Source organism: Barbatula barbatula (assembly GCF_947034865.1).
Source record: "Barbatula barbatula genome assembly, chromosome: 6".
NCBI lineage: Eukaryota > Metazoa > Chordata > Actinopteri > Cypriniformes > Nemacheilidae > Barbatula > Barbatula barbatula.
The window spans coordinates 15,566,062-15,593,585 of record NC_136765.1 but is presented as its reverse complement, the minus strand read 5'-3'; the positions used below and the strand labels follow the sequence as shown (position 1 = coordinate 15,593,585).

Here is a 27,524-nt window from a genome sequence, read left to right as displayed (position 1 = left end):
TGTACCGCCTTTTAAATATCTGTTATTTACTTATATATCAGCATTGATTATATTGATCATTGATCTAGCAGTAACTAAGAAGAGTCTTTTTTCACGTTTTAAATTTTTTTCCCGGAAAGTAATTTGAGAACCCACAATCCTTTGCTCTTGAGGACTCATACATCCATTATTGTCTCCAATTCTAATCCCTGTCTGAAAAAATAAAAGACAAAATAAAATAATAGTAATCAAATAAATAAATAAAATATACTGAACAGCGAGACCTGTGATGTCCATGGGTGGTACACTACATATTTGTGACAGAGGGGAAAAACAGATGTTTCAGAAAAACACAGCAGACATGAAACACCAAGCTGAGCTAAATTTTTTTTCATTTTCATTCTTTTTTTCTTTGATCTGTTCCAATAAAATGTCTTAGGTTAGATTTATAATCTGTTAATTTACAATATACAATGCTTAAGAATATTCAGAAAATACCCCCTACTAATACTGACATATTTCTGATGAAGGCTGTGGACTGCTTGCTTTGATATTTAGCCTGTCTGCTATAGATGTCATTTTGAAGAAGATTACATCACATTATGATATCTCAGGACCGTCTTGAAACTAAACCTACGTTGTTTCTCCATCTGTTTGTAGAGATATCTTCCCTAAGTGCTATTTTGCTTAACAAAGTTCAAATGCTGCTTCAGTATGAAATAAGGTCAATATAATTTAGAGGCTGAAGATAATATATATATATATCTATATATGCATATATAATATTTTATTGGAGATAATGGTTATGGTCCTTCTGGCCATATCATGTATGTAATCTATCATCTTATGACAAACACAGACAGAAAAGCGAAAGCGTCTGGAAATTCAGTGTGGCACTAAGAAAGGAAATTTGCATACATTTACATCTCCGCTTTTAAAACATCTATTGCTTAGAGAAGAGAGCAGGTTTTAGTCTTCATGGTTCGTAATTGCGAAACATGGCGGTCGATAGAAAAACGTAAAGTTCAATTATTAACATTATATGAAGAAATATAGTGTTTGATGACCATACAATATATTTACATCCTTCAGTACATAAAAAATACACTCAAATAAAATCAATAAATAAATTAGACTGTTCCTTCACCGCTGCAAATTCACCTTCCTATTGCATGAAAGACTAAAGCATTAGGCTATTCCCTGAAAAGATAACAATGAAACCGTTAAAAGAGGCTCGAAGGGTTTGGAAGACTTGAAAGAAAACAACAAGGGACATGATCATACCACATGGTGAAATAATGGTGAGGAGCAGCTTTTTCAAAGACGTCAAAATCTCCGTTTGGCTATCGTGTTGTTAAACTGCTCCGAGGACCTCAGATGTTATACTGCACATAGTCACTATGCTGTGGCTCTTATGGTAGAGAGGAAATCCCTAGAATCCTTTAGCAAAATGGAAGCTGGACAGTAAAGTCTGGGGAAAGTTTAGCTTGCTGGTGTCCACTGGGTGGACCTCCTTCCTTTGGCAGGGCTGGTCGTTCTCGGCTCCAGAATTTCTCTTTTAAAAAGCAACGAAATGTCTATAGCACAAAAAAAACCTCAGCATCGGATTTTCGACAAGAACGAAGTCGACAGCTGGTTTAAAGTCCCACTGCTTCGTAAGGAAAGCAGTCGTTTTTTTCCATTTCATATTTTTCTCAATAATCACATTAGTAAATCATTCTTATATTTACGTATCATCGTCAGTAATTAGAAGTACCATTATGGTTATGTTTTAAGTTATTATTTGATAACGTTTATAGACAAAGATTTCACAAACAGTGGTGGAGAGTTAGTCATTGTCTGCCCGGGTGAAGGGGCGGAGTCAGTGACGTACCCCTCCGGCTTGTTCGGTATAACGCTGGGCCGACATGGGGAGGGAGTTACACCTTGGCCTCCAGCAGCTCCAGAAACAGTTTGTGCATGGGCACTTTGCCGTCCTGTTTGATGCTGTAGAAGTGCTGCACGGCCTTGGTGGACGTTTGCCGGAGCAGTGGAAGGGTCATGAGCATCTTGCCGGCCCGGCGCGGGTCCTCTGGGTGCTGGCCTGCCTCAAAGTCCTGCAGGGCCTCATGCAACACGTCCTGGAGCTTCTGCACAGCTTCCACGTCTTCTATATGCATGGAATCTAAAAAATATTATGCGGTACAGATGGATGAGTAACTTCAGAAATAATACTGTTTAGGATATTAAATATGAATCTACATTATGAGAGGGCAGTATCAGGAAATATGGGTTGTATTTGAAATAACATTCAAAGTAGACGTTTTCAACATGAATACAATGTTTTAAATACATCTTTAACATCTTTAATTTTAACGTTGGACATCACTTTTGGCCACTACTGTATATGAAACAGTTCTGTAGATATAAACATCATGGTTGATGAAAATGTCATGGATAAAATACTTAGAATGTACAAGACTCCTGGGCAGGACTTTTCTCGAACCCATTTCAGGCGTTAAAAATCCTGAGGATAAAGTCCCGGCAAAAGCAAAGGGATTAAAAGAATGTGATTCATCCTTTTTTTGCCAGCCCTAAGCTCATTCTCCAGTGATTAAAGGCACACTCGAGTGTTAAACGCCACGTGTTTACAAGCCTCTCTATGGGGCTGATGAATGGCACGAGCAGCAGAAACAGTGTTTGGAGTGGAGCTGATATGGCACTCGTCTGAGCGAGAGAAACAGAAGCTACAGTCAGGAAACAATACCTCAGCCTGACTGGCATTGTCTGCCAGAAATGTCAAACAGGCTGCATTTGCATTTGCACTGGTTAGTACAGCATTCACGGCCATTCACCGAGACCGGCATGCCTCTGAGAACGCAATTAGTCTCAGAAAGCTACTACAGTATCTTCGCTGTGTAGCGTTCCAACGGTTAAAGGGATAATTCACCCGAAAATGAAAATCCTGTCATTATTTATTCACACTCATGTCTTTAAAAACTGGTATTACTTGCAACACAGGAGAAGTACGTCTGAAAAATTTACAAGTTGGTCTTTTCTATACTAGTAAGGTGAATGGAGACCACAGCTATCACATTCAAGTGGTCCCTAGTCCCCATCCACTTTCATTGTATGGAAAAGACAAATACATCAAGAAAGAATGCATTTTCAGTGAACATTCCCTTCAAGTTATTTTCCAACAAATCCAAGCTTTGATAAAACTATCACGGTTTTATCACAAGTGTTTTGTCTGACTCTCTTTATAGACTAACTCCACTGATGGTATCGACTCGATGGTTTTCTACTGTGGCGTGTCAATCCAATCCTTTTCCCTCAGGATAAAATGTCCAAATGCACACTGCCTTTTGGCAAAGATGTCACGATCAATACATTGCCTCGAATCAATTGATACATACACGTTAAATAATAATTTTACGGTCAAGTATTGATAAAAGCAAGACCTTGCGAGCGGCTTCATGCGAGATTCCTATATTAATAGAGAACGTTCTCTGTCCTTCGGGCTGGCTTGCAGGCCGAATTTCCTGCCCGCTTCGGGAGTTCAATATTCTAACCGGTCAGTGTCTGGAGCTCACTCTCCACCCATTTTGAATTCAGACATTGAGGTGTAGTCCATCATTTACATGGGCTTTGGCCATCTGAAAAGTGACCTGTGATCCGACAGAAATCCCTGGCAGGAAAGTGCTTACCAGCATCTTTCCACACAAGCTGCCAGACCATAGGCTCTATCAATCTCACCATCACTGCTGGAGGCAGAGGAAAACTTAAAAGCATTCTGGGAAAAGTAGATTTCCAGCACAATATTTGTGTCTCATAAGTGTACCCTTTTCAGACAAATGTATTATTTTTTAATACATAGGTTATACTGTATAAGTAGCCTACTTAAAGGGCCAGTTTACCTAAAAATTTAAATTCTTTCATTATTTACTCATCCTCACGTTATACCAAACCTATATGACTTTCTTTATTCTGCAGAACACAAAGAATATATATAAAAAATGCTGGTTATAAAACAACACCCGATTAACTTCCATTTTATGTTAAAAAAAAACCCAGAGACATTTCTCAAAACATCTTCTTTTGTGTTCCACAGAAACAAAAGTCGTATACATAAAGGTAAGTAAGTGATAACAGATTTATTTTTATTTTTCCCTTTAAACCACAAATGTGCATTGTCTCACTTGTGTAAAGTAACCATCAGGGTTTAACCATGGTATTTGTGGTAAAACTATGATAATACAAATTTATAATCATTTATTATCTAATTTATAGGAAAACTTTAGTTACACCAGTGTTGTTTCTCCAAAAAAGAATTATTGATTTACTAGAAAATAATTTATGATGATTTCCCCAAATTACTCAGCAAAAGTGACAGTATAATTACAAAAATATTCAATCTGTGGTGAAAATATTAGCGGTTTTGAACCCCTGCTCCACTTCTTTTAAATGAATTGTTTCTCTTGTTATTTGCTTATGTCTTAAAAAACAGCTCAATGTGTTCAAAGTAAAGCTTTGAAATAAATAAGATATACTCCTCACACAAAATGTTTCCCTGAGACCGAATGCTTAAGCATCACTGTGTCCATTGAAAGACTGTAAAATGTATCGGCTTCAAGCAGAACTGCGCAGCACCTCAGGGCTGTGGAAAATAGCGGAGTGCATCATTTTTGTCAGCAACTGTCTAAAACACTCTCCTCTACCGCGAAAAAGAAGTGACAAAACAGCTCACCTTTAAAAGCAAACATGATGCATGTCTCTCCTGAGAGAAGCAAAGCCACAGAAAAAAATACCAAAAAAGCATTTAGCCTACAGGAAGCGTCACTGCAATGATATGCTTCAGTGAAAACGCATAAAGCCCAATCATCTCTCAGACAACAGCCTTCTGAATTTATCTACATATCGACCGCATCCAAAAACCACGCTCTCATCGTTCTCGGCGAACGTGCGCGTCAACAAACAGAGACGTGCTGCTAATCAGTCAATCAATTAAAAAATAATTTCTCAAAAGAGTCACGCGCTTTCTCTCTCAGGGGTGCACTTTGGGCAGAACGGCCCCTGGTGTCTGCGGGGCCAGGCCAAACTAGCGAGCCGTCATCCGCAAGCGAGCAAGAGCAATCTGCTTTTTCATTTTTCAGCATGGCCAGGCCCAGCCGGAGATTGATCGTCACATATGGCCCCAGAAAACAAACTGTCAATACCTTGAGCGCTGGAGAATTTGAACAAATAGCCGCCCTCCCATTCAAGCTGCTCATTGCGTCCCATTTAACAGATTTTATTGACAGTTTCCTTCTTGTAATTAAAGGGAAAACTACTGGCCAGCAACCAAGATAAAGTTCAAAGATGGGGTCAACACAAAGGGAGCCGGAGGCCGTGGCGTGATTGTCGATGGTGGACAACATCAGAGCCTGTTATTGACATGCAGGTGCATAGTGATGGGCTCCTTACTTAAGAAGCATCTGAGGAGAGACTTATGCTAATTCCGAAAGCGGCCGCGGACGTGCTTTTGAAGGATTTCAAAAGGGGCGGGGAGCGCTGGGATCACTGCTTTGTGTGTTGTTGTGTGTGTGCATAAGTAAAGGAGTAGAAAACATGACAGGATGAGAGATTGAGCTCACTTAGACCACCCCTGAATACTTTTAGATCTGTGTTTGAAACTCTTATAGGAGGAAATGAAATCAATTGCAATTGTTTGTACGCTTACATTTTTAATAGCTCATACATTTTATAGTGATGATGTGTAAACAAATGCTTTTCATTTGATTGCTCAATGTTTTCTTTTGAATTGTTTTGTTCAAAGTAGGAATTCTGTACAGCATAAATCTGGGGTCAGCTTCTTTTACCTGAGTTAGCAAGCGCTATAGCCTTAAGAGTGACAAACTCCTCCTTCTCCAGCTTCATGGCCTTGTATTTTTTCACCAGCTGCAGAATCGCATTGTTTAGGTCCAGCAGGCCGGCCAGCTTGGACTGGTCCTCATCCATAATGTAGTCCTCAGCGTAGACCAGCTTGTCCTCAAAAGACAGCGAGCGGTAGACCACGCGCAAGATCAAGATCTCCATCCACGCGCTCTGCAGAAGACTCATCTGGTCCGCAAGCGACAGTGTGGAAAACCCTGAGAAACAGAAGGAGGGAAGAGCTTTCTGTGACTTGAATACAACAACGATTGTTAAGCTTCAAATCGACATTCAATGGCATATATGAAACAGGTGAAACAAAAGAGCCTTTTCAGGCTTTTGTTGAAAGTTTCAGGTTGACGATAGTGGGAAGAATTGACATTCTGGAGGAGTAATGCAGTGGAAAACTCCAGCGGGAGCAAGCTGAGGCACCTAGCACGAGTCTATGCTCTCGTCTCCTGCCGCGTTGCAGGCCAGGGGGCATCCTGAGGGAGGGCACTCCTTATCTTCCCCAACATGCAGCATGGATCAATTCTTCCCATCACACCAACTGAAAGACTAATTGCTTGCCTCAAACTCCTTCGCCTTCCACCTCCCCCACTCTGCACACACACTTTCCCTGTTTTTTTATTTGCCGTCTTTTTGCTTGATGTGATGGAAATCATGAAGTTCATGTTCATGAACATTTAATACCTCAAACTTTGAGTCAAAAAAGTTCACACATTAAAAGAGTTTCAGTTTAATGTATGTTGTATGAGTATTTATACACATGAAATAATTTGGTCAGTAAAGTCAATCACAAAGATAATAATTTCTAAAACTCCTTCCAGAACCAAAGCAGTCAGAAAGTGGTTGATATATAGTGCAAGTAATAAAATCATCTAACAGACTGGAGAACTGCTTGAAAGCCCTCTGTCGGCTCCAGAGGCGAGACACAGGTAGGGCAGCACCTGTTGGCATTGGAAGGCAATCTGATCGTGCGTCTCATCGTACCATCTCACTCCTCCTGCTCTTCCAAAAACAGATAAGGCATTTCTCTTTGCGACAGCAAGGGGGCTAATCTGGGCGGCAGGGGAACGGCAGGAAAGAGATGCTTACCAACATCTGTTGAGGAGAGATGCCTTTAGATGAAGCGAGCGATTTCCCTTTTTTCAAATCTTTTTTTCGTGAGTTAATCACTAATGGCAAAGAGCTCATTAGGTATAGGTTTCAGGCTATTGTTTATACCAACCGTTAATTTATGATCCCAAACTGTTAACATCTCTGATCTCATTAGAGGCAGACCAAGAGCTGGTGAGCAGTTGGTGGCTTCCCTGGCCTGCTGGTGCTCGTGTGCTCAATGCCAGTTGGCAGAGTCATCCTCTACTACTTAATAAAATCATCAAAAGGGATTAAGCCAAGAATTTCTTAAGGGGGTCTATCGCAGCACAGCTGCATTCTTACAAAGAGACTGGCCTCAATGAAAGGTGGCACGGACTAAAAATAAGATCATACTCCATCCCTCTCCACGGAAGTGCTTGTAATCCTTTAATATTCCTTTGGAAGAAATCCATTTCCAGAGAAAGTCAGATTGTTTGAAATCGCAAGAGTTGTGAAATTGTAAATCATAATGAATTGAAATCATGAGTTTGAATAAATATTTTAAGTTGAAGTGTCAATTTGTGTGTTCAAATATACGTTTTAAATGCCCAAATATACAAAAGCTGGCACTTTCAAAACATTTCCCTGTAGGTTTAAACATCCCAACACAACAATGGTTTCGGCCTGTTCACCGCAGGGTTGGGGTGTTCCTAAAACCAATTTAATAACCATTAAGAATCACACTCTTCAGGTTTGGAGGGATTCTAAGGCATTTGTGATCCTAATCGAATCTTTGAATAAAGGTTATTATTAAGGTAACAAATCATACAGGAGTCTAAGGAATAATGGATGACCGGAAGCGGCCCAATATCTAGAAAGATGTCAAGTCGAATATAAAAAGTGAAAGAGATAGACAAAGAGTGCATGCTGGACTAACAGAGAGACAAAATAAAGCCAGGGGGAGGGTTGGAGAGATCTGGCCAGGGCGGGGTGGGGGGGTGGTTGTGTTACGGAGTGGCAGATGGACGGAGCCCATCGCCTAGAGCTCCCCCCTGTGCCATTCCCAGCCCTTCCTCCCAGCCACTGCTGTTAGTAAATAATTAGATTTACACATTCCCCAATCTCCACACATCTCTCCGCAGAATAATTAAAAGCCGGATGATTAGTTTATTGAGTGGAAGGAAGAACTTTTTTTCCCTCTTTATTGAGGTCCATCAATGATTTTATCAGGGGTTCCCGCTTTTACGGTTGTCATGCCAGTGCAGGCATCCAATTTTTCTTATCTCCCTGATTAATACAAATGCTGTTTCAGGACGCATTAATTAACAGATACAAATCTACGTTCTCATGGCCGGATCGATGGAGAGAAGAAAAGAGCCATCAATGTGAATTTACTGCTGATGATGGAAAAGGTTCTCTATTGACATTTACGCGAGGGCAAACTTTAAAGATGCATTTTTTCCCTCTTTTCATCTGTTATTTCATTTCACAAAAGAGCTCGGTGGCGAACGCGATTACGCTTCACCTTTGGATGCTTTGCCGGGTGAGAGAGAATCCAAAGAAGCGATTTAAAGCCAGTCGCTGTCATTTCAGCTGTGCTAAATGTGCCCAGGTCTTTTTTCTAGTAAGGACTTACTGTAACAAGAGAAGGTTTGATGACTCAGTGCAGGCATGACACTGGACAAAATTCATTTTTTTCCACTGTATTTATTTTTTAATACATTTATTTTTGTTAAATGTGAATGCATATTATTTCAGGGAGATATATGATTTGCCATATTATAGGTTTTTTTTGTATTGTTATAGGCATTATTTTGGTAATTTTATCTACTCGGGTACTCAACATGTAAAGTAAGAAAAGGTCATTTTAAAAACCTCAAAAACTGACATTAAAAACCCTTTAAACCCAAAAACCCTTCACCGAATCATAACAAAATGTTTTACGAAATTGCAGAAAATGCAATAAAACACCTGGTAATTAAATTGTTCTTTGTTTAAATTTTCATATCAATTTTCTATCATTTTTGTTAGTGCATTTATTAATTTATTATTATCAATCTGATTTCTCTTGCATTCTTACGAAAAAAAGCAATCAATGTATTTTAGGATAAGAGACTCTTTTATTTGGCAGACACAAAGCAGACTGCCCCATCCGGATGACACACAGGCATTATCTGATCCAGTGTTCAATCTCCACAAGCGTCCTCTCAATTTACCTTTCTTTGCCCAAAGACGAGCTTCAGACCTCTGCTCTCATTCTCTCCAGCGCTGGGGTTTTGCCACTGGCAGAATCTTTTGTACTTATTTTTCTCTCTAACTTCATTTTCATATAGTAAACTGATGCACTTTGTGGTAGAATAAGAGGAAAGCCTAAGCATTGAGATATGTGTGACGGTTACGCTAGTGGAATGTATCCGATGGCCGAGGCCTTGTGAAACCTGCGGTGGCTTTTCAGAAGAAATAAGCGTCGGAGCGGCTCGTAGCGCAGGCTGACAGAAAGAGGCTGCAGTGCAGCCATGCGAAATTAACCCCTGCCGGGCAGGACTGCTCACCACCAGGCCTCACAGCAACCACCGGCCGTCCGTCTGCCAAATCTTTTCTGACTGCACGTTTACACCACTGAGAAGACCCACCGGTACACACACATACATACACAATTCTCCTCCTCTTCCTCAGGGCAGACTTCATCTCAGTAATGCTTCTTAGCCGTCATACGAACACACACGCACACGTACCCTTGACTCGTCTGTGTCTCCCGTGCAACACCCCTGTTTATTTGCTCATGGTTTCAGGGTAAATGAACACGCTTGAGCAATGAGAATCAACGCTATTCTGCGTACAGACACTTATTTGATGTATCTCGGCTCCCTCCTGAGCTCCAGAATACACACACTACTCGCGTTCACACTTTGTCAAGATGATGATGACACGGTGACTAATCTACTTGTAAAAATAGTGCTGGAGAAACTAAAAGGTGAGAAACGAGTAATACTGGTAGTCAAAGGTGTCATATCGGCTTAAGAGGACAGCGTATGATAATTCATGCAAAAACAACATACTAACAACAGGTCAAGATGTTAAATTGTTCAGAAACAAATTCTAGCATCTTTTTTTAATCGGTCATCCACTCTTTGAGCATAAATCTGCATACACATAATGGTATTTATATGAAATATAAATGTAATGTCCCACTGATCTTTATAGATAAGCCATCAGAAATTATGTTTTTTTCTAACAACATTTCTAGATTGAAAAATAAGTCTTCAGAGAAGTTGGTGATAAAAATGGCTAAATCTATTAAGGCCCTGTGTGTGCTTGCCTTCCCAACTAAACCAGACGTGCCAACAAACGCCCTCGCAAATAAACAGCAAATATTAGAGAAGTCTCGCACAAATCAAAAACAACATGAAAAGGCAAACAAGTGCGTTCTGTGTGTAAACAGTCGGGTCTTTAGTCAACCCCCCGCCCCCCTCAACAGGGAGGGGGACACAGGGGAAGGAATGACAAGAGCCGCATGCACACAAACCGACACAGCATGTTCTCTTTGCTTTTATCACCGGCCTCCTTTCATCTCCAAAACAACACCAGTCAGAGATGGAGAGAGAGAAAGAAAGGGAGGTGGGGGGAAAAAAATCACACTTTTTAGGAGGGAAAACACATTAACACCGCCATAGCTGTCCACATCCATTTAGCGGCTAAGCAAATATTCACCTGTCAGTGTGAGGCGTGCTGCTGTACAGCGCTTACTGTGATCACACGAGCTCCGCTACGGTGTTAAACAGCTGCTGGCTTCTGCTCCACCATTCAATAGAGTTAAATGGAATGGAGTGCTTTTCCCATGGGCTTTTGTTTGGGGAAAAAATTGAATGGTATTTTATGTCACTTACAATTTTGCAACCGTATTGAATGGATTTTCGTAAGCTGAGACTGGAGAGCCAATCAAAAGGCTAATGCTGAAGAAAGATGGAGAAATGGGGTCAAAGGTTAATAATTGTACAGTAAGAACCTTTAAAGTGAAGTCAAAATTGACACCAAAATTTACAGTCTCATCATGTCCAATTTATTAGCTTCATTTAATTTTAAAGAAGCAAAATGTTTGTCTTGGTCATTTATCAAAGCAATGCTTTTCTGCTGATGCCACCAAAACCCTTTCTAGACCTTTACTTTCAATCCCAAGGTTCCACTCTGGTGACGTCCAGTTTCCGCAAACAGCCTACGTACCCAAACCAGGCTTTTTTCATAATAAAAAAAGCTTCAATGCTATCAGGCACTTTACAGCTCATGATTTAAACAAAGCTGATTGTGCCGCAAAGTTTGTCGCTTTCTTCCGATCTGCTTCAACTAAAGGAGAAGAGATGCCACAATGTGAAGCTTCTTGATTCTAATGCATCTAATTAGCAATCGGCAGACTCTTAATTGCATACATTAAGGGCGATTGGCGGCGGAGATTAATTCTAAATATACCCAGGCAGCTGGTTAAGATAGCATGGATTACTGTTCGGACTGTACTTTTCCACTTAATTGCGTATGAAAACGAGGCCACGTCAAGCACGTGTGCCCCGGTGGCACAGCGGAGAAGGGCGACAGCTCCCCGGATTGCAATAAAGCATCTATGGCAGAGACTCCACAGATGGAGTGACATTAACCACTGTCCCGAAAAGCCATTTCCAACAATGAAATATCAATATTTACATTTTAATTACACCTTTTCCTCTTTCTCCCCGGAGTCTCTTATGGATGGCTCTGCGGTCGTGAGGTTGCATGAATGTGGAGGTGATGGTTAAGGGTTTGGGGTGGCGCTGGTCGGTGGATCTTGATATTAATCTCGGATGCCTCTGTTACATTAGTTGTTTTTAGAAACGTTAAAAGTGATGAAATGAAGATCAGGATTTTCAAGTTAACTCTTTTATTTTAATGAAAGTCAATAGGGACTAGGGTTATTATTCATAAAAGCAGTTTAAATTATGAACTACACAATGTAATAGTCCTTTTAAGGGTGAACTATAACTTAAATCAAACAAAGTAAATTATTAACACTCTTTCAGTTTTTATCTTGCACTTCCTGTTTTTTCCTGCTAATGTTTATAAAAACGAGCATTTTTTTCTGTTTCTATTAGGTGGCATTAGTGTAGTTTGCACAGAGCTTTTTCCTGCACTCCTGTGCCAGTCGGATGGCTTTGATGTTTGCCTCCCCCTAAACCTTGGCTCTACCAAACATACAGAATACAGAAGATGGGGTTGCAGATCTATCACGCATACATGTATTAGCAAAGGCCATGAGATCTAAGCCTATGTTTAAAAGCGTGAGATAATGTGTGTGTTTGCTTATGATTGAAGGGATCGGGAGGGGTGCAGGGAAAATACGGATTCATTTGTTTTCCCATGCTGATCGATAAAGACCCTTACGAGGTTTTATTGACAAACCGTATCTCATCTTTACGTTGGGAAAAAAAAAACAAGAAAAAATCTTTGAAGATACATTTCCCTCTACAACACTCTCATCGTCTGTGATGAATTTACCACAGCATATTATTTATATGCGTATCATTGGAGATTAAAAGAAAACCTCTGCATGGATTAATTTCATTCTGAGGGATTAGCATCTCTCCTCTCAAACAGACAAACAGAACTAGAGGAATGCCCCGCATTTCTGCCGCTCAAACAAAACACTGGCGAACACATCCCACATTAATGGCAAAGGCAGACAGACAGCGAGCCTCATGCTCAAAGCGTAACTTAATGCTTCTGAGACAAGACATTACCCCATTCCACAGCAATGAGCACCTTTTAATTTCTGCAAAAGCCACGGCTGAAAATCTTAATTAATTGTTCCATACTGCTTCAGGGTCATTATGCAATGTAATAAAGGCCGTGTAATTATGAAATTTTACAGCCATTACTGAGGCTGATAGCTCGTATTTCATCATCAGGCGGGCCGATGGCTTTCCGGGCGTGCGGGTCCATGTGATGGACTGCACACAGATCTATCAGGGCCCAAACAATAAGCTGGTCAGGCTGGTGTAATAGCTACCCACAGATGAAGCGAGAGATAAAGACAAACTATAAATCCGCAGCATGAACCCAAATGCATTTTAGCGGCCAGCACGAACGGGCACCGAAGCCGGTTTTGATTACGCAATTGGGAAAAGGCTAGCGAGGGAAGTAGTCGGATGCGTCTCTGTGACACGGCGAGGTTGGTGCGCACGCACTTAGCACACACATTTAAAACACAAAGGAATTAAAATATAGCGAGGGCCGCGAGAGAACCTGAGCCGTGACGTATAGCTATTTCAAGAAAAGAGGGAATAATATAACAGCTATACAAGAAAGCATCGATCATGATAAACACAAGGGCTTATTTGAAGAGGGCCACATTTTATGTGCAAAATATGCAGGGGGAAAAGAACGAGGCGAGAAAGGAATATGCTGATGCCAGTTTCGCCAGACACAATGGCTCCTGGGTCTTAGAAGTACAGAAGAGGTTCTGTGGAGGGACACTCTCTATACCTGAGGGACTGCAACAAAAGACGGAGTGGAAAAAAAGGAAGAGAGAACATTCTGGACACACTGAGGGTAGCAGACATTTAAATCTGAATTTACATTCAAATATGAAAAATGGTGATGAGGAGGAGGACACTTAGATGTTGAGAACGTGCATATGTGCGTGAGGGTCTGTGTGAGAAGAGGGGGGGAGTGCTGAATTTGAACCAGTATTGCTTTTCAATCGCTTTGAATTTGTATTAGCCTGGACTGGCAAAAATCTGATTCAAGATCAGCACTTCTGCTCTGACGTTCCCTCTAAACGCCATTTGTGGATTTCTGAAAGCATGCATTTTTGAAGTAATGCTGATCTGGTCTGCTTTGCCGTGTGTGAAGAGGACACTATCCCTGTTTGAAACACATCCAATCAGCTTCATTCAAAAGCAACATACTGGGCACGACCGCATATGTCGCCTGGCCACATTGACAATAAATTTACATCCTGATTAAGCCTGCATTAGGGAAATGTCTTAACACTGCGTTACATGGCTTCTGCTGTATAACTACACATAGAAACACACCAACTAGGTTATGAGAGCAAGAGATGACAACAAGATGAAAAAAATTTATCTATATAGATATAGAAATATATAGATGTATAGATATAAACATGATGATGGGGTCTGTTGCACCTCCCACTAAATTTGCTGTCGGGAGATGAGCTCGGGGTACGGCAGGACTGAAATGGAGTTTGGTTTGTGTAATTACGTCCATCTATCTTTATATTCCACCAGCATATCACAAATTGAAAATACTAAAAATTGACTGTTCATTCTGATGGTTAATGATTGGCGGAGACACGGCAATGATTTATTGGTTACTTACTGATGTGACACATTTGCATCTTATTAGATGGAGATTACTAGGAGGCCCTTTCAGATTGCAGGACGCGGCCCTTCACAAACCGCCTGATGGATTGATTTGATTTGCAAATGTAATCAAACTAATAAGAGGGAAAAATGAGCAATAATGCCTTGTTTTTTCAACGGGCAATCACGCAGGGCCACCCCCCGCAGGTTGCGATGGGCCTGATGGGTTTGTGAGAATACAGTCCTGGTGAGAGGGCAGAAGGTTCCTGTCACAAATACAGTAGTGCGAACTCATTCGGCTTTTATGAGGCGGATGTGTCTTTTATGAAGACATACATGCAAAGGATAGATAAACACATGTGCATAATTCGGTGCCCTGTCACGAGAATACAAATATGGGTGTCTGCTGCAAAACATGATGCAAATGTGACTTCTGTCAGTTGCACTTCCAACAGGCGCAGATGTGTTTACATTTGTGGTGTGGTGTTGGTTGGGCAATTATATCAGGCACAGCCACTTTGTATTTGGTGTAAACAAATGAAAAAAGACGAAAGAAAACATTAACCGCAAGGAGAGAAATCTATATTTTCAGCAATAATCACAGGAGGACAATCCATCATGTGATCTGAACGCATAATTAAAAAGAATGTTCCATAAAACAGGAATTCCCCCTGAAAGCCACACGGATACAACGCCACTACGACTAAAAGATATTGCTTATATGGTTCTCTACCCAAATCTTGCACTGGAAACTAGTAGACTAGTTGAAACTAGTAACTTTGTATTAGTTTTAGTCAAATTTTAGTTCTGACCCAAATTATGGTAAAAATCCATAAAAAAGTGCAACAAATATGTCTTAGTCTTTATCAAAATCTCTTCATAATCAAACATTGTTTTTAGACAAGAAAATCGTTTAAATTACAGTATAGGTGTATAATTATACAGTATAAAAGTAAAAAAGTGACATTGTTTTAGGTAATTCATTCTTGTAATCATAGAAAGAAAGAAAGAATGAAAGAAAGAAAGAAATTGGCCCCACTTTTACCAAAAAGAAAATAATAATAATAAACTGCTTATTGTACCAGCTGCTAACAGCTTGACTTTATTTATAGTGACTAATTCACAGATTCTAATGATGACATCCTATAATAAAACTGAGCGACAATATTTAAGAGAGCTTCTGTGTTCATGATCTATGCAGGAGCACAAACACCAGCAACCCCGCTTAGGTCGATCTGAGCTAAACTCAAAGCTAAAACCATAAAATCCCTCATTCCCATTTTCTCCTGTCTTCGTATTGTCTGCATTGCCTTTTTCTCTGAGTGTCAGGCTTAATTTAGTGCGTCTCACTTTGCTGGATGTATCAGGAGTGAAACCCCTGCTAAAAGTGAAAATTTGATTTGCTAAAAGGAGCTTAGGGCATCTATTAATCAATATTTGCAGTGTGTCAGGCTGAGGGTGGTGACAGACAAGGCCTCATTTAGAGATTGGTTGGAGTGGGAATATCGGGTGGGGCGGGGGGGTGTCACGAATGGGTTTTCTCCTCTCATCCAAAAGGAGAGAAAAGGGTCCCAAAATCACATCTGGGAAAAGCGCTGCCAGACACGCCAGCATCAGCGAGGAGGAATAAGGGGGTTCACTCCAGTTTGAAGATAATTATGTTTACATATGATTAGCTCTTCCTCCGGTGGGTTCACAGAGCTAATGAGACAAAACTAGCGAGCACGTTCACTCCAAATGAGACCGCGGTAAGAAAGAACGAGGGAAACAGTGCCACTGTTATCACGATTCTGAAAGCTTAAAAATAAATGAAATCAAAAATCAAAAAAAAAATGTGAGCGCGTCTTTCCATTGTGTTGTCTTCACATTGTGACTAGTCTAGTCCAATGACAAATAAATAATTTTGATTCTGTTCATGAATTGCACAAAAACATTACAATCTCATGAGTTACTTCTGAAAAGAAACCAAGACCTGTTCATTACTGTCAAAACTCCGTATCATTACTGACTGGTAGTAAAAATGTAATCTTGCAGTTTTCGATGAAATGCTATTTCACAGAAAGTAACCGTAACATTTCTATCTCCAATGCGTTCTTCTATTCTTCCGGGAGAGGGATCATGCAGAAAGCAAACCTGTGCTGTAGATAAATCCCTCACTCAGCTCCTGATTAAGACATCTCTGCTGCCGGACGCCCGAGACGGAACGAGAATATAATAACAACAACTGAACATGTTCATGCAGGGCAGCAGCCTCAGGGCAGTGTGTGCTTCGCTTCGGAAACTTTAATTGCTATTGTTCGTATAAAGAATAAACCACTAAGCCCTATATACACAGGTCAACCAATAATGATGACACCTCAATCACGGCTACAGACTGCACTTACTACATACCAAACGACGTTTCCGGGCGAATATGCTAATCCCGCACGCAGCTCAACAGTGCGTCCGTCTGGCGAGCACGTAATCGTTTTATTATGCCCCGAGAAAGCAGGCTGCGATATTTGAGTAGGAGTCTAGCTTCTATGACTGATTCAGTACCTCTCTCTCCTTCTCCAGAAGCCATTACAAATGCACTGGCCCTGACAATTGAAGGAACGAGAGAGGGGGCAGGAAGGTGTAGAGAGAGAGGGGGAGGCAGAGGAATGAAGTGGAGTGTGGCAGTACCTCGGTATCTACATAAAAGAGATTAGAAACGACAGGATTCCATTTTACAGCTCAATCATATTGTGTTAGCACGCGCTTATCCGCGTGCCATTGAAAATTGAAAGGGAAATAAAGAAAGAGAGAAAGTCCCTGAGATAGGAGCAAGAATGGGAGAAGCCCGAGCAATTTCAGGCAACATAAAGAGCTTCTAATAGCGAAAGGCCCTGTCGTGCCAAAAAGCCAGCACTGGTCGGCACACCGGACCATTCTTGTGGCACCGTTTGTCAAGTCAAACATCCCCGCCCGGCATTGTGCGCAGCTGTGTTACGATAAGGCATGTCAGCGCGTTTTCATTTATTTTTATTTCTCCCCGTTGGCGTTAGAGGTCTATAATTCTATTTACAGATTTTCTTTTCCACCTCTCTGTTTCACAAACATTTGCGTCCCCAGCGCCGTGACATGCGGCTTAAAATAAAATCACAGACTGAATGCTTTAATCTCGCAAATGAGATTTCTCGCTCTAATCCACATTATGCCGTTTGCCTTTATTTCCTTCCTCGTATTTCGTTAATATCACATTTCCAAACCCGGCCGTCTCACGGCAAGCCGATGTCAGGGTTTGTTCGAGCACCTTCTACCTCTGTTTGTAAACGCCCGGAATGGCATATCAAATGTTTTCACGGCCTACGTGAGCATGCAAATGATCAGAGAAGAGGACGAAGCCTCCGTGCATTAAAAAAGCAATCAGAAAGGAGCGGCGGCGTCTGCGCCTCTGGCTGAGGGAGCTGCCGTCCCGGCGTCTTTAACTCCATTCCGCAAAACACAGACTGCTTCATTATCCGCCAGCTCTGCGCAGCGGCAGCCCCTGTAATACTGAGTGATGTTTAAATTAGTTTACAATTTGCCTGCTTCTCGCCCAGGACAGATCGTAAGCGAAGGCGCTCAGAAATGTCAGCGGCGCTCCTAACCACCGTAACAAATTGTTGCCCGTACGCTGCACACCTAATGACTTCAAATTAGCTTCTGCGCGAGAGGCTGACAGTTTGTTACGTCTGTTAGCAACATAGCTGCCGTATCATGAGGCATAAATTGGTTTGGGCTCACAGGGAGAATGGGGGCCTTCATCAAGTTGATTAAAAAAAATTACTGTACCATAGAAACCGCGGAGACAAACTAGTCTGAAAATAGAGAAATCTACACACAATCGGAGACGTGCACGTGTTCAGGGCGTGAGATGGGTAAGTCACGGCTGAGTGGTTGGGGGGGTTAAAAGGAGGCCGTTTATAGAGCTTGTCGATTGTGTGCGTGTGTGGTTAAGGTATTCGCTTGAAAAATATCATTTTAAGAAAAAGAAATTTGGTGTGTGTCTTGGATAAGAAGGAAACTTTGACCGAGGGTCTCAAATCCGCCTTCATACCATATCTCGCTATAAGATCATTTTTCTTTGAAACCAAAATTTTCTTTAGGATACGTTGGCAATCGGAGCGCGAGGAGGAGGAGATGAGAGCCGCAGGAATACCTGCTCTGGAGATGAGGGGGCTCCATCCCCTTCAAACAGACACAGAATTGCCTGCCGAGGTCTAATCATACAATCATCTCTCTTCTGCTGAGCAATCGCTCCCAGTCTGATGCGGGTGTGCAGAATGTGAACTCTAGCGCCCAACACACACTGCCGATTGAGAGACCCCTCTGTTTGCTTTATGATCAGATGCAGTCTATGAAATGAACAAACACACATGGACTAATAAAAACTATAAATGAAAAAATGCAAACATAGAGCGACAAGTTTACATAAGTTCATACAAAGGTCTTTAGGTCTATAATTTTAGGGCAAAAAGCAAGAAAACATAAACAAAATCATACTTTTTACACCATAGGCCTACTATACTATACAACATTTCACAAGCACTTCCTGTTTTAGTTTTTTTTTAACCTATCGAATAAGTGAGTTGAAAAATGATTGTCTAAAATTTGAATTCAGTTTTAAATGTTCTGGTGGTTTTGTTTTGTTCTTATGCCAAGTTATGTTAAAAAAACTGAAACTGGAAGAGTGTTGTTTATTTCTACTTTACTATAACTATGACTATACTATAATACAGGATACAATATCATGTTCCTGTAGGTCAAATGGTATCTGCAGCTATTGCTCAAATGCATAAATGTAAAAGTAAATAATACACTTTGCTACAATACAGTATACTATACTATACACCAAAAATGGCAATCCATACTACCACCATATTAAATTAAGCTACATGTAATGCCACATTCCAGAATCTCACACGCTATGGCATCCTTCACATCGGGAGAACCATGTTAAATCCACAGGGCAAGCCTGGGTAAATCTGGCACGGCACATAAGAAATAACCTTTCAATCCTGCATCTCGTGCCTGGGAGAAGATTGGCACCCTCATGAGCTTTAAGTCCATTTTATGGCTTGTGTGGCACTATTGCCCCATCGGGCTTAGCACGATCACATCCACAATGCATCAGGAACTACAAAACAACTTCTTGTACAACAACAAAATAATGAAGTGTCAATTGGTAGCTCTTAATGAACAAATAAAGGTGTTATGGTTAAATGCTCACATGCACATAACTATATTTTTTTCCCAAGCTGTCAGGTTTGTGTTTAACCAATCTCACTATTCTTTCACTGTATTGAGTTAATGAGAAAGCTCTCAAAGCAGTCACTTGTAGAAGCCCATTCAGACACTGAGGGCAGAAGCGGGCTACCACTGTCTGTGACCAGACCGTTTCAGATTAAATGCAAAAGAAGGGCTTTGTTAAGAAGATTACTGGAAACTCCTCATTCGGTGGAGATGGGTAATAAGCAGCGTTTGGAAGGGGGGGGGGACACTTGTCTCAATCATGGTCAGTCATGTCATTATCGTTCATGGTTAATGTAAGGAATTCTTTCAGCAGGAGGAAATGCCCGCCCTCCACTGCAGATGTCACCCTGGACCAGGAGAGGAAATAAGCTGAAACTAAACAAATTGATCCCTTGTCTGCTTGTCAGAGGAGGAGAAATGCTGAGCTAAGGAACATGACAAAGGTGGACTGGTGATGGTAAATGTCATTGATTGACAAGACGCAGATTTGTTTAACGCTCAGGAGTGTTTTGCACTTGCTGAAAACAGCAATTACTCCAGTAAATACAAACATGCTCTACTGTTAAATATTTACATGTAAAGCGTTCAGAAAGTCTCAGCCTACACTGAAAGTCTGCAATAAAAAATAACCTTTATTAAGATTTTAATATTAGAATGTATTTATACCTGGTAATAAGGTTTAAAGATTCTGGAAACGATGTGTCAAATTTTATTTCTGGGTTTTGTAGATGCACGAGCTATGAAGCTCTGGTCATGTCCTACCTGGGATGTGCTTGGCCCAGCCAATGTTGACCACCAGTTCCCTGTCGGCCAGGTCACAGAGCGTGGTCAGGGCTTTGATGTCGCTGTCGGGCACGGTGGGGTCAGGCATGGCGTAGATCTTCTCAGGCTCCGCCACCAGCAAGTGAGACACAATCTTGTTATCTGCAAGGCAGCCAAAGGGGACTGTGTTTGAACAACGAGGGAAGAACAAAGAAACAGATTGGGATTATACCAGCAAGGTCATATAGTGTTTGGTTCAGTAGCAAAGAAAGCAATCAGATAACCTGAAATATTGGCAGAGTTGTTTTCTTTGGACAGAAGGAGTGATGCTTGCGGTATCGAAAACACTGTTTTTGTCAGACGACTGAATGCAATAACATATTGTGCAATGGGGATCCATGAAACCATAGACATTGACAAATAACTATTTAAAAACCTGTAAAAGATTCATTTTCCCCTCAAAATGAAAGTTTGTTTAAATTTGATTCTATACAGAAGTGGTTCTTTATCGGTTTTGCGCCCATACCAAAAGCAGCTAACAAGAAATTGTATGATCACATACAGAATAACAGCAATAAGGAGCAATAAACTATATACACAATATATAATATAAAACATAAAATACCATATGAACAAATAAACACGCATGACTAAAAATAATAAGATTGTATAAAGCGAACGATTTTAAAGATTTTTTGTTGATTGTCCTTTGTGGACAAAACATAAGTCACAATATTCAACCCCAAAAATGTATACATAATTTATAATGTACAACAAATTTAGAATAATTAATAATGTAATGTGTGTAAAAAAGAAAAATTATATTGAAAGTGTTTCAATTTCCAAATAATAAGATTTTATTGAAAAATTATTGATAAAGCTATTAAACTCATCACAAAACAAATCACTTCAAAGCAGAGTTTGATGTTTATTACTTTCCCTGATGTGTGTAACCCTTTAGGAAATAAACCTTTTACTTCATTTTTGAGTTGTGAACCACTTTTGTAAAGAACCCTACTGTATCGTGCACCTGCATCTCATTCTGGATAACTCTATGAAGTATGCCATGAACATTAGTGTTTGGGGGTATTTTGTCACTCTAATGAGAGAAAGGACACACATTTCAAATCGGATTGCGTCTGCGAGGAAGATTGGAATAGGTGATTAGCAACACTCTTAGTGTTAAATGAAATTCATTTGCTGTTTAATCATCTATGTCAATGCAATATGAGAGGCAGACTGAACACACGGGCAGGGCGACAATCTGCACACGTGTGTCTCTGCAACCCCCCAATGAATCGCTTTGAGCCCAGTTCATGTGTTTGAGGTCTGAGGAGACAAACACGATCACTAAATCAAAAAGCATTAACTTATGAGAGGTGTGTGTGTGTTGGAGGATGGGGGAAATGGATCAATCAGCTCAGCCCCTCTACTCCAGGGAATGGGGGGGGGGGGGCTGTAAGAGCTATCTCTAGGTAAATCTTATTTAATGTTTCCCTAATTAGAATCAATGCAACCCAATTTCCAAACCCCATGCCTTTGTTATGTGCAAATAATCAATCAGGTAGGCTGGGACCATGGCTACTCCTTTCTGTTTGTGAAAAGAAAGAAAGATAGAAAAGATAGACCGATAGATTGTTAATGGGACAGCCAAGATATCTTAAGGCTGGTTCACACTGTAAAAGCCAACAAATGTCAAAGATTTTTAGGCTTATTCGAGTAAGTGTGTTAATCCTATCGCAAATGACCCACCCCACGTTTCCCAACGTTCTAGAATAGTTCCCAACGTCAACCAGACCTAATGCGGCCTAAACATCTGTCCATGTAAAACTAGACGTCCTCTGGAAAACCAGCCTGTAAAAATGTTATCAGTAGAGATTTATCTTTGAAAAAGAGACTTTAAGCTTTGAAACAAGATCCCAACAGACATATTGTAGTGGATCCACAGCTACCATTAAAGCAAAGTCACCGTCCCAGGGCTGCGTACAGTAGTGAGGAAAAAACACTGGATTGAAGCTGGACAGAGAAAATGAGTTGCTATGGGTGGATGGAAATAAGCCTGAACCTGGAAGGGGGGATCAGCGGGATTAGGGAGAAGGTTATTCGGAGCGCCGCATTCCTAAAATGATTCCCGCCGCTGTAATAATTAAGATTATTTCCACTGCTATCATGCATAAAAGCATATTGTATTCCAGGAGAATATGCTACCATTAAGTAAAAAGGCTTTAGGGACAAATCTGTTAAGCGCTGCCGTGCTGTCTGTCTGCAAAGCAGTCTGGCAGCGTGGAAGCTTCGGTATTGTGGGTTTGATGTCATTGCCAGATTGGATTTAATCCGGATTAGACTTCTCTCTCTCTCTTGCTCTGTCTCTCTCCCAACACACGCACACACAAACATCTCTGTCGATTGACTCGGTCACACACTACATCTCTGTCTGTCTTATTTTATCTTCAATTTTCTGGAGCGAGGTAAATAAGTTGGTAGGCCACTGTAAAATATAAGTGAACGATTCTGTATTTCATGTCATTTAGTTTTGGCACAGATGTTTTGAGAAAAAAGGAAACTTTATTCTGACACAAAAGCAGATAAATGGTCCCATCCAGCATCATCCCAGCTCATCATTTTAAGTGCAGTATTATCAAAACAAACAGGTTGCGTTAACAAGAAATGATGTGCGTATCTGTGTGTGTACTTGTACGGGCCAGTCGCTTTACAATAAAAGTAGTACAAACTCATTTTAAATGTAGTAAATATTATAAAGATGCTTACATGGCTTTTTAGCTGGCAAAGTCAGCTGAGGGTTCAGGTAGGGGCTGTTCTCTGCATCTATCCGGCGTTTATACTTCTGTCTGCCTCCGCGCACACGATCCAGCCGAACACCTGATAAAAATGGGAAAAAAAACAAGAAAACATTTAGGTTTCACACAAACACAACGTTATAATGCAGTCAGATGACATTTAAGCAGCACGCTGTCACTTTAAGAGCACTGGGAGGGGAGTTGCCATCAACGGCACGGCAGCTGTCAGTGGCCATTTCAGGGATGTGGACAGGAGATGACCAGCTGCTGACAGACAGGGGCACAGTCTCTCTCACCATGTGACATCCGGAAACGCACCTGCCCATCTCCTGCTCATCTCGCGTACGTGATTGTCTCAAGCCCCTTTAGAGCACTCAGCTCACGACAGAATAACAGGTAAACAGCGAAGAGCCATTCCCGCGGCACGTTCTCAAAAGTGTTGGTGACAACAATTACTGGAGACGCTAACAGTCAAGCCTCATGTGTCTCGAGAGCGCGAGGGTGCTAAAGTACCCATGTAAAGCGCCTCACCGCATTCTTAAAGACCGCCCGTCGGCATTCTCCCCCCATCTTTCAGATCTCGCGTCGATATTTTACCCGCACGTAAATAAAGCGTGATGGGTAGGTAATTTATAGAGGCGCGGCGGTTGCGAAAACATTCTGAATGCATCCATCTTAGACTCCGATTCTGATGAGAGCACGGCCTTTAAAGACCTGTCCCTGCTTTTAATTAATTGACATACAAAAGATCCTTAATTTAATTATGCAAACCTCTCCAGGGGAAGGGCGGTTTCCGTGGAAACCACTTAAAGGTGGCCCAGGACCCGTTTCATGTTGCGTACGGGAGGGGAACGGAATGGACATGAAGGCCCAGTGGGCCGTCCCTTGTTTCACAATTAAAACGCTGGAATTCTCGTTTATCTGAATGCCGCTCAATGCGCCCGTCCGCTGGGCTTTCCAGGCTTGACATTCTCTGAATTATTTAACAATGAGATGCACCTTTCTCGTATTCAGGACCATCGACTGAAATTTTAAAGCAGTGGCTACGGAAACAACGTGTCTGCTAATTCTTCACTTTGACTGTTAGGGTACACATTCATATTTATTCTGCGTCAGAGAGTGTTTGTAGAGCATGCACATATGTTGCTTGTGTAAATTAACCTAGTTGTTGATAATGAGACATTGGACTGCAAGACAAAAACGAGATCTGTGACCCTATTTGCTTATATTTCCAAGAAGGAACACACACACACAAGAAGCATCAAAGGTCTTTAAAACATGTCACATTGTGAGCATAGCATGACTGATGCCAGAACCCGAAATATGCAACAACACACGGCACTCACACGTTGACAACATCTCATCTTAACAAGGCCCTGCGGAAACCGGATCCCAGTGCCTGGACAGCAGGGTTTAATGGGCTAATTCACTGCTACGCTGCTGCCACAGAAATGCTTGTAATAGCATCACCTGCAGCAATGTGTGCCATCTTATATCTCCTCAACTAAACCTGGATCTAACATGCAGGTTAATGTGGTCAGATATATGTCTCTGTTATTGGATTGGATCTTTTTGGAACAAGAACAGGGTTTTGATTTTCAACTAACTGCTTATCAAGTCAGTCTAATTCAGGTCGAATGTATTAACTGGTTCACAAATGAGGTCTCATTAAATAAAATCACACATTTGTTTTATTTAAAGCTAGAATCTGCTTTATATGTATATACAATAAAATAAATTTAAATAAAATCTAGATTATTTTATATATATCGTTGCAGTCCTTCCCAAATTCTTGGACGACCGCATTCTATGCTTTTTTGGAAATGGGAAAAGTTATACAAGTTATAACACTTTTTATTGATTGGATATTTGCATAACCCACTGACAAACATAAAGGGTGACCAATAATAATGATTTATGGCAAAAAATAAAAAACACAAAATATGGAGATACCAGGTTTAAAAAAAACAGAAGCGATAGTCCAAATAATAATAATAAAAGTAAACGATATATTTATTAACATTTAAAAATATTTTAAAATATAATTTATTTAATATTATACATTTAAAAAAAACAATCTCATGCAATTATAAGTGAATGATACCGAATCCTTTTCATGGCACTCCTCTCCAATTCACCGGAAAAATAAATATTATTAGACAAACCTCTCCAGTCAAAGGAGCATCGTTCAAGGATTTACACGCACCAAAACAAACAACACTGGAATAAGTAACCCTTCGTTACCTATTTGCGGCCAGCTTTGTTGGGTCTCATATATAGTAAAGATCAAGATGCGGGCGGCTATGGGATGCTGACCCCCGGGTGATAGCTACCCACCACACACGGTCGGTGTGGCTTCACACCATCAGAAGGGTCATAATAGCTCTACATTTGTCTGCTGATAGAACTTCTATCGCCACATGACTGTAAAGCAAGCAGGCGCCTGGCTGCACATGGTGTGTCGTGGGGTTGGGTTTCACACAGCCGTGGATACAAAGAGCTGCCGATTGTTTGTTTGATGGCGTATCTATGGGCCGGCGCTGAATAATCTTGATGAATAACATTGCTTAATAGGACGCACACCGCAAAACCACTTTGATATTATAGTCTTAACACAGAGCAAATCCTTAATGTGGATGCATTAGATTTCCTTATAAGGGTAGAGAGAGTAACTTGTGTTTAAACTTAATAATTACAGAAATGGTTCTCCCCAAAAGAAAAGTAAGCTTTGAAACCTGTATTACTTCAATAGAATTCAAATAGCTAAATAGTTATGTATAGCTAAATGACCGCTATGCAACATTTCCTAATATTAATTTGATTTGTTTATTTTCTGTTAATTCTTTATAAAACTTGAAATATAATAAATATTATCGATTAGTATTATGATGTATTTGTTTTTTAATCGTCTTTTAACCTTGATGACCTCTAGTCCACCTCCAGTCATTTACATTTAACCATTCACTTGCAACTGAGTAAAAAATCTTTAGTCTTTTTGTGTGTTTCAGAGAAAAAAAGTTTAAAATGACACGAGGATGCACAATACAGGAATATTCATTTTTGGGTTAACAATCCCTTCAAAAATTCCTTAAACATGCAAAGCAAATTAATTTAATTATTTGTTGTGAACAGAGATTTTACCTGACTTTCCTCTTTAGTAAATGCAGCAGATTTCACGCAGGCAACCAGATAACAAATGAATTTGTCAGTATTGTAAATTCCCAGCAGATTATAAAGTTTACTGTTTAGATGAAGATGACAAATAGATTCTAGCTTTGTGGTCTTTTCCCCCCTTATTTTTAAATTATCCCACCATCCTCCCAACACATTTATTAGGACCCACAGATGACTGTAAACTTCTTACAAGGCTTGTTTTGAGTTTCATAGGTGGCGTGGAATCCTGCAAGGCGTCTGCACAAATTTACAGGAAAGTGTGAGAGAAACAATCAACCAAGCGCCAATGTGCACCACTTAAAAAAAATTATCTTCTGATGTCAGGCGACTGGCTGTGAATAATACGTCAGGAATTCATATGTGGAAATGCTGTAATCGAAAGAAAACTCATATTTCACTCGTTCAGAATGCACAACCATGAAAATTTGCCAAGAAAATGCTGTTTTTGCCAATTCAAGCACATTAAAAAGCAGCTGACAAAAAGTGAAAGTGATTCTGAGTTGTCGGGAATGCAGCATCACAACTGTTCTCGTCTAGAATTGAACAGCATACGTGCAGACACGTTAAAGAGGCCACTGTTTTGGCCAGTCCTGATGGGGCATTGCAGAGTAAATACGGCAGCCAAATTTAATCGCAGCTGACACGTATGAACACTATGCCATACCCACTCAACAAAGGCTTAAGTGTTCACAGGAACGTCAAACGTGTGCCGTTATTTCGGTCTCTTTTTACAGGTGCATGCATCAAAACAGTATAGTTTACTCGCTGCTGAATATATATAGGACCAAGCACTTAACCAGCTAACTGACCACGTGTACACCAGAATAGAACTTCTATCAACAGTATGTCAAGAAGGAAAAGGAAACTTTTTGCCAAAGGAAAATGTGAGAGAGAATGTTGATCTGATTTACATTCTGATGCATTGTTGTGCGTTATTATTATATATTCTGTTACTCATAGGGCCTTCAATTACAATGCAATAGGATGGAACTAGGGGCAGCCATGAATATATAAAAATATGAGTAACTGTTTGAAAAAGAAAAAGCTTTTCCAAATGTTCTCGCAGGTTCACTCCAGCAAAATCCAAGGGGGGCCGAATAGCTTTGCCGAAGCTGCAGTGAGTTTCCTTGTTCGGAACAGCCCACCTCTCCAATCTATTCTATTAATGCTGTGAGCTTTTATGTGGAACAAACTGTGACCCATGGCAGAGGGCAAAATAAAGTGTCCTGAGTGCCGA

General features: G+C 40.6%; 1 protein-coding gene across 1 annotated transcript in view; it reads right to left on the bottom strand.

The window, feature by feature from the left end:
* Positions 1–393: 393 nt before the first annotated feature.
* esrrga (estrogen-related receptor gamma a) overlaps positions 394–27,524 on the bottom strand; it is a 64,741-nt gene continuing 37,610 nt past the window's right edge. The window contains exons 5-8 of the mRNA XM_079458948.1: positions 23,085–23,195; positions 20,316–20,498; positions 5,817–6,086; positions 394–2,143 (exon numbers count right to left, since the gene is read on the bottom strand). Of these exons, the coding sequence (XP_079315074.1) occupies positions 1,899–2,143; positions 5,817–6,086; positions 20,316–20,498; positions 23,085–23,195 (809 nt within the window). The 3' untranslated portion in view covers positions 394–1,898. The remainder of the gene's footprint in view (positions 2,144–5,816; positions 6,087–20,315; positions 20,499–23,084; positions 23,196–27,524) is intronic.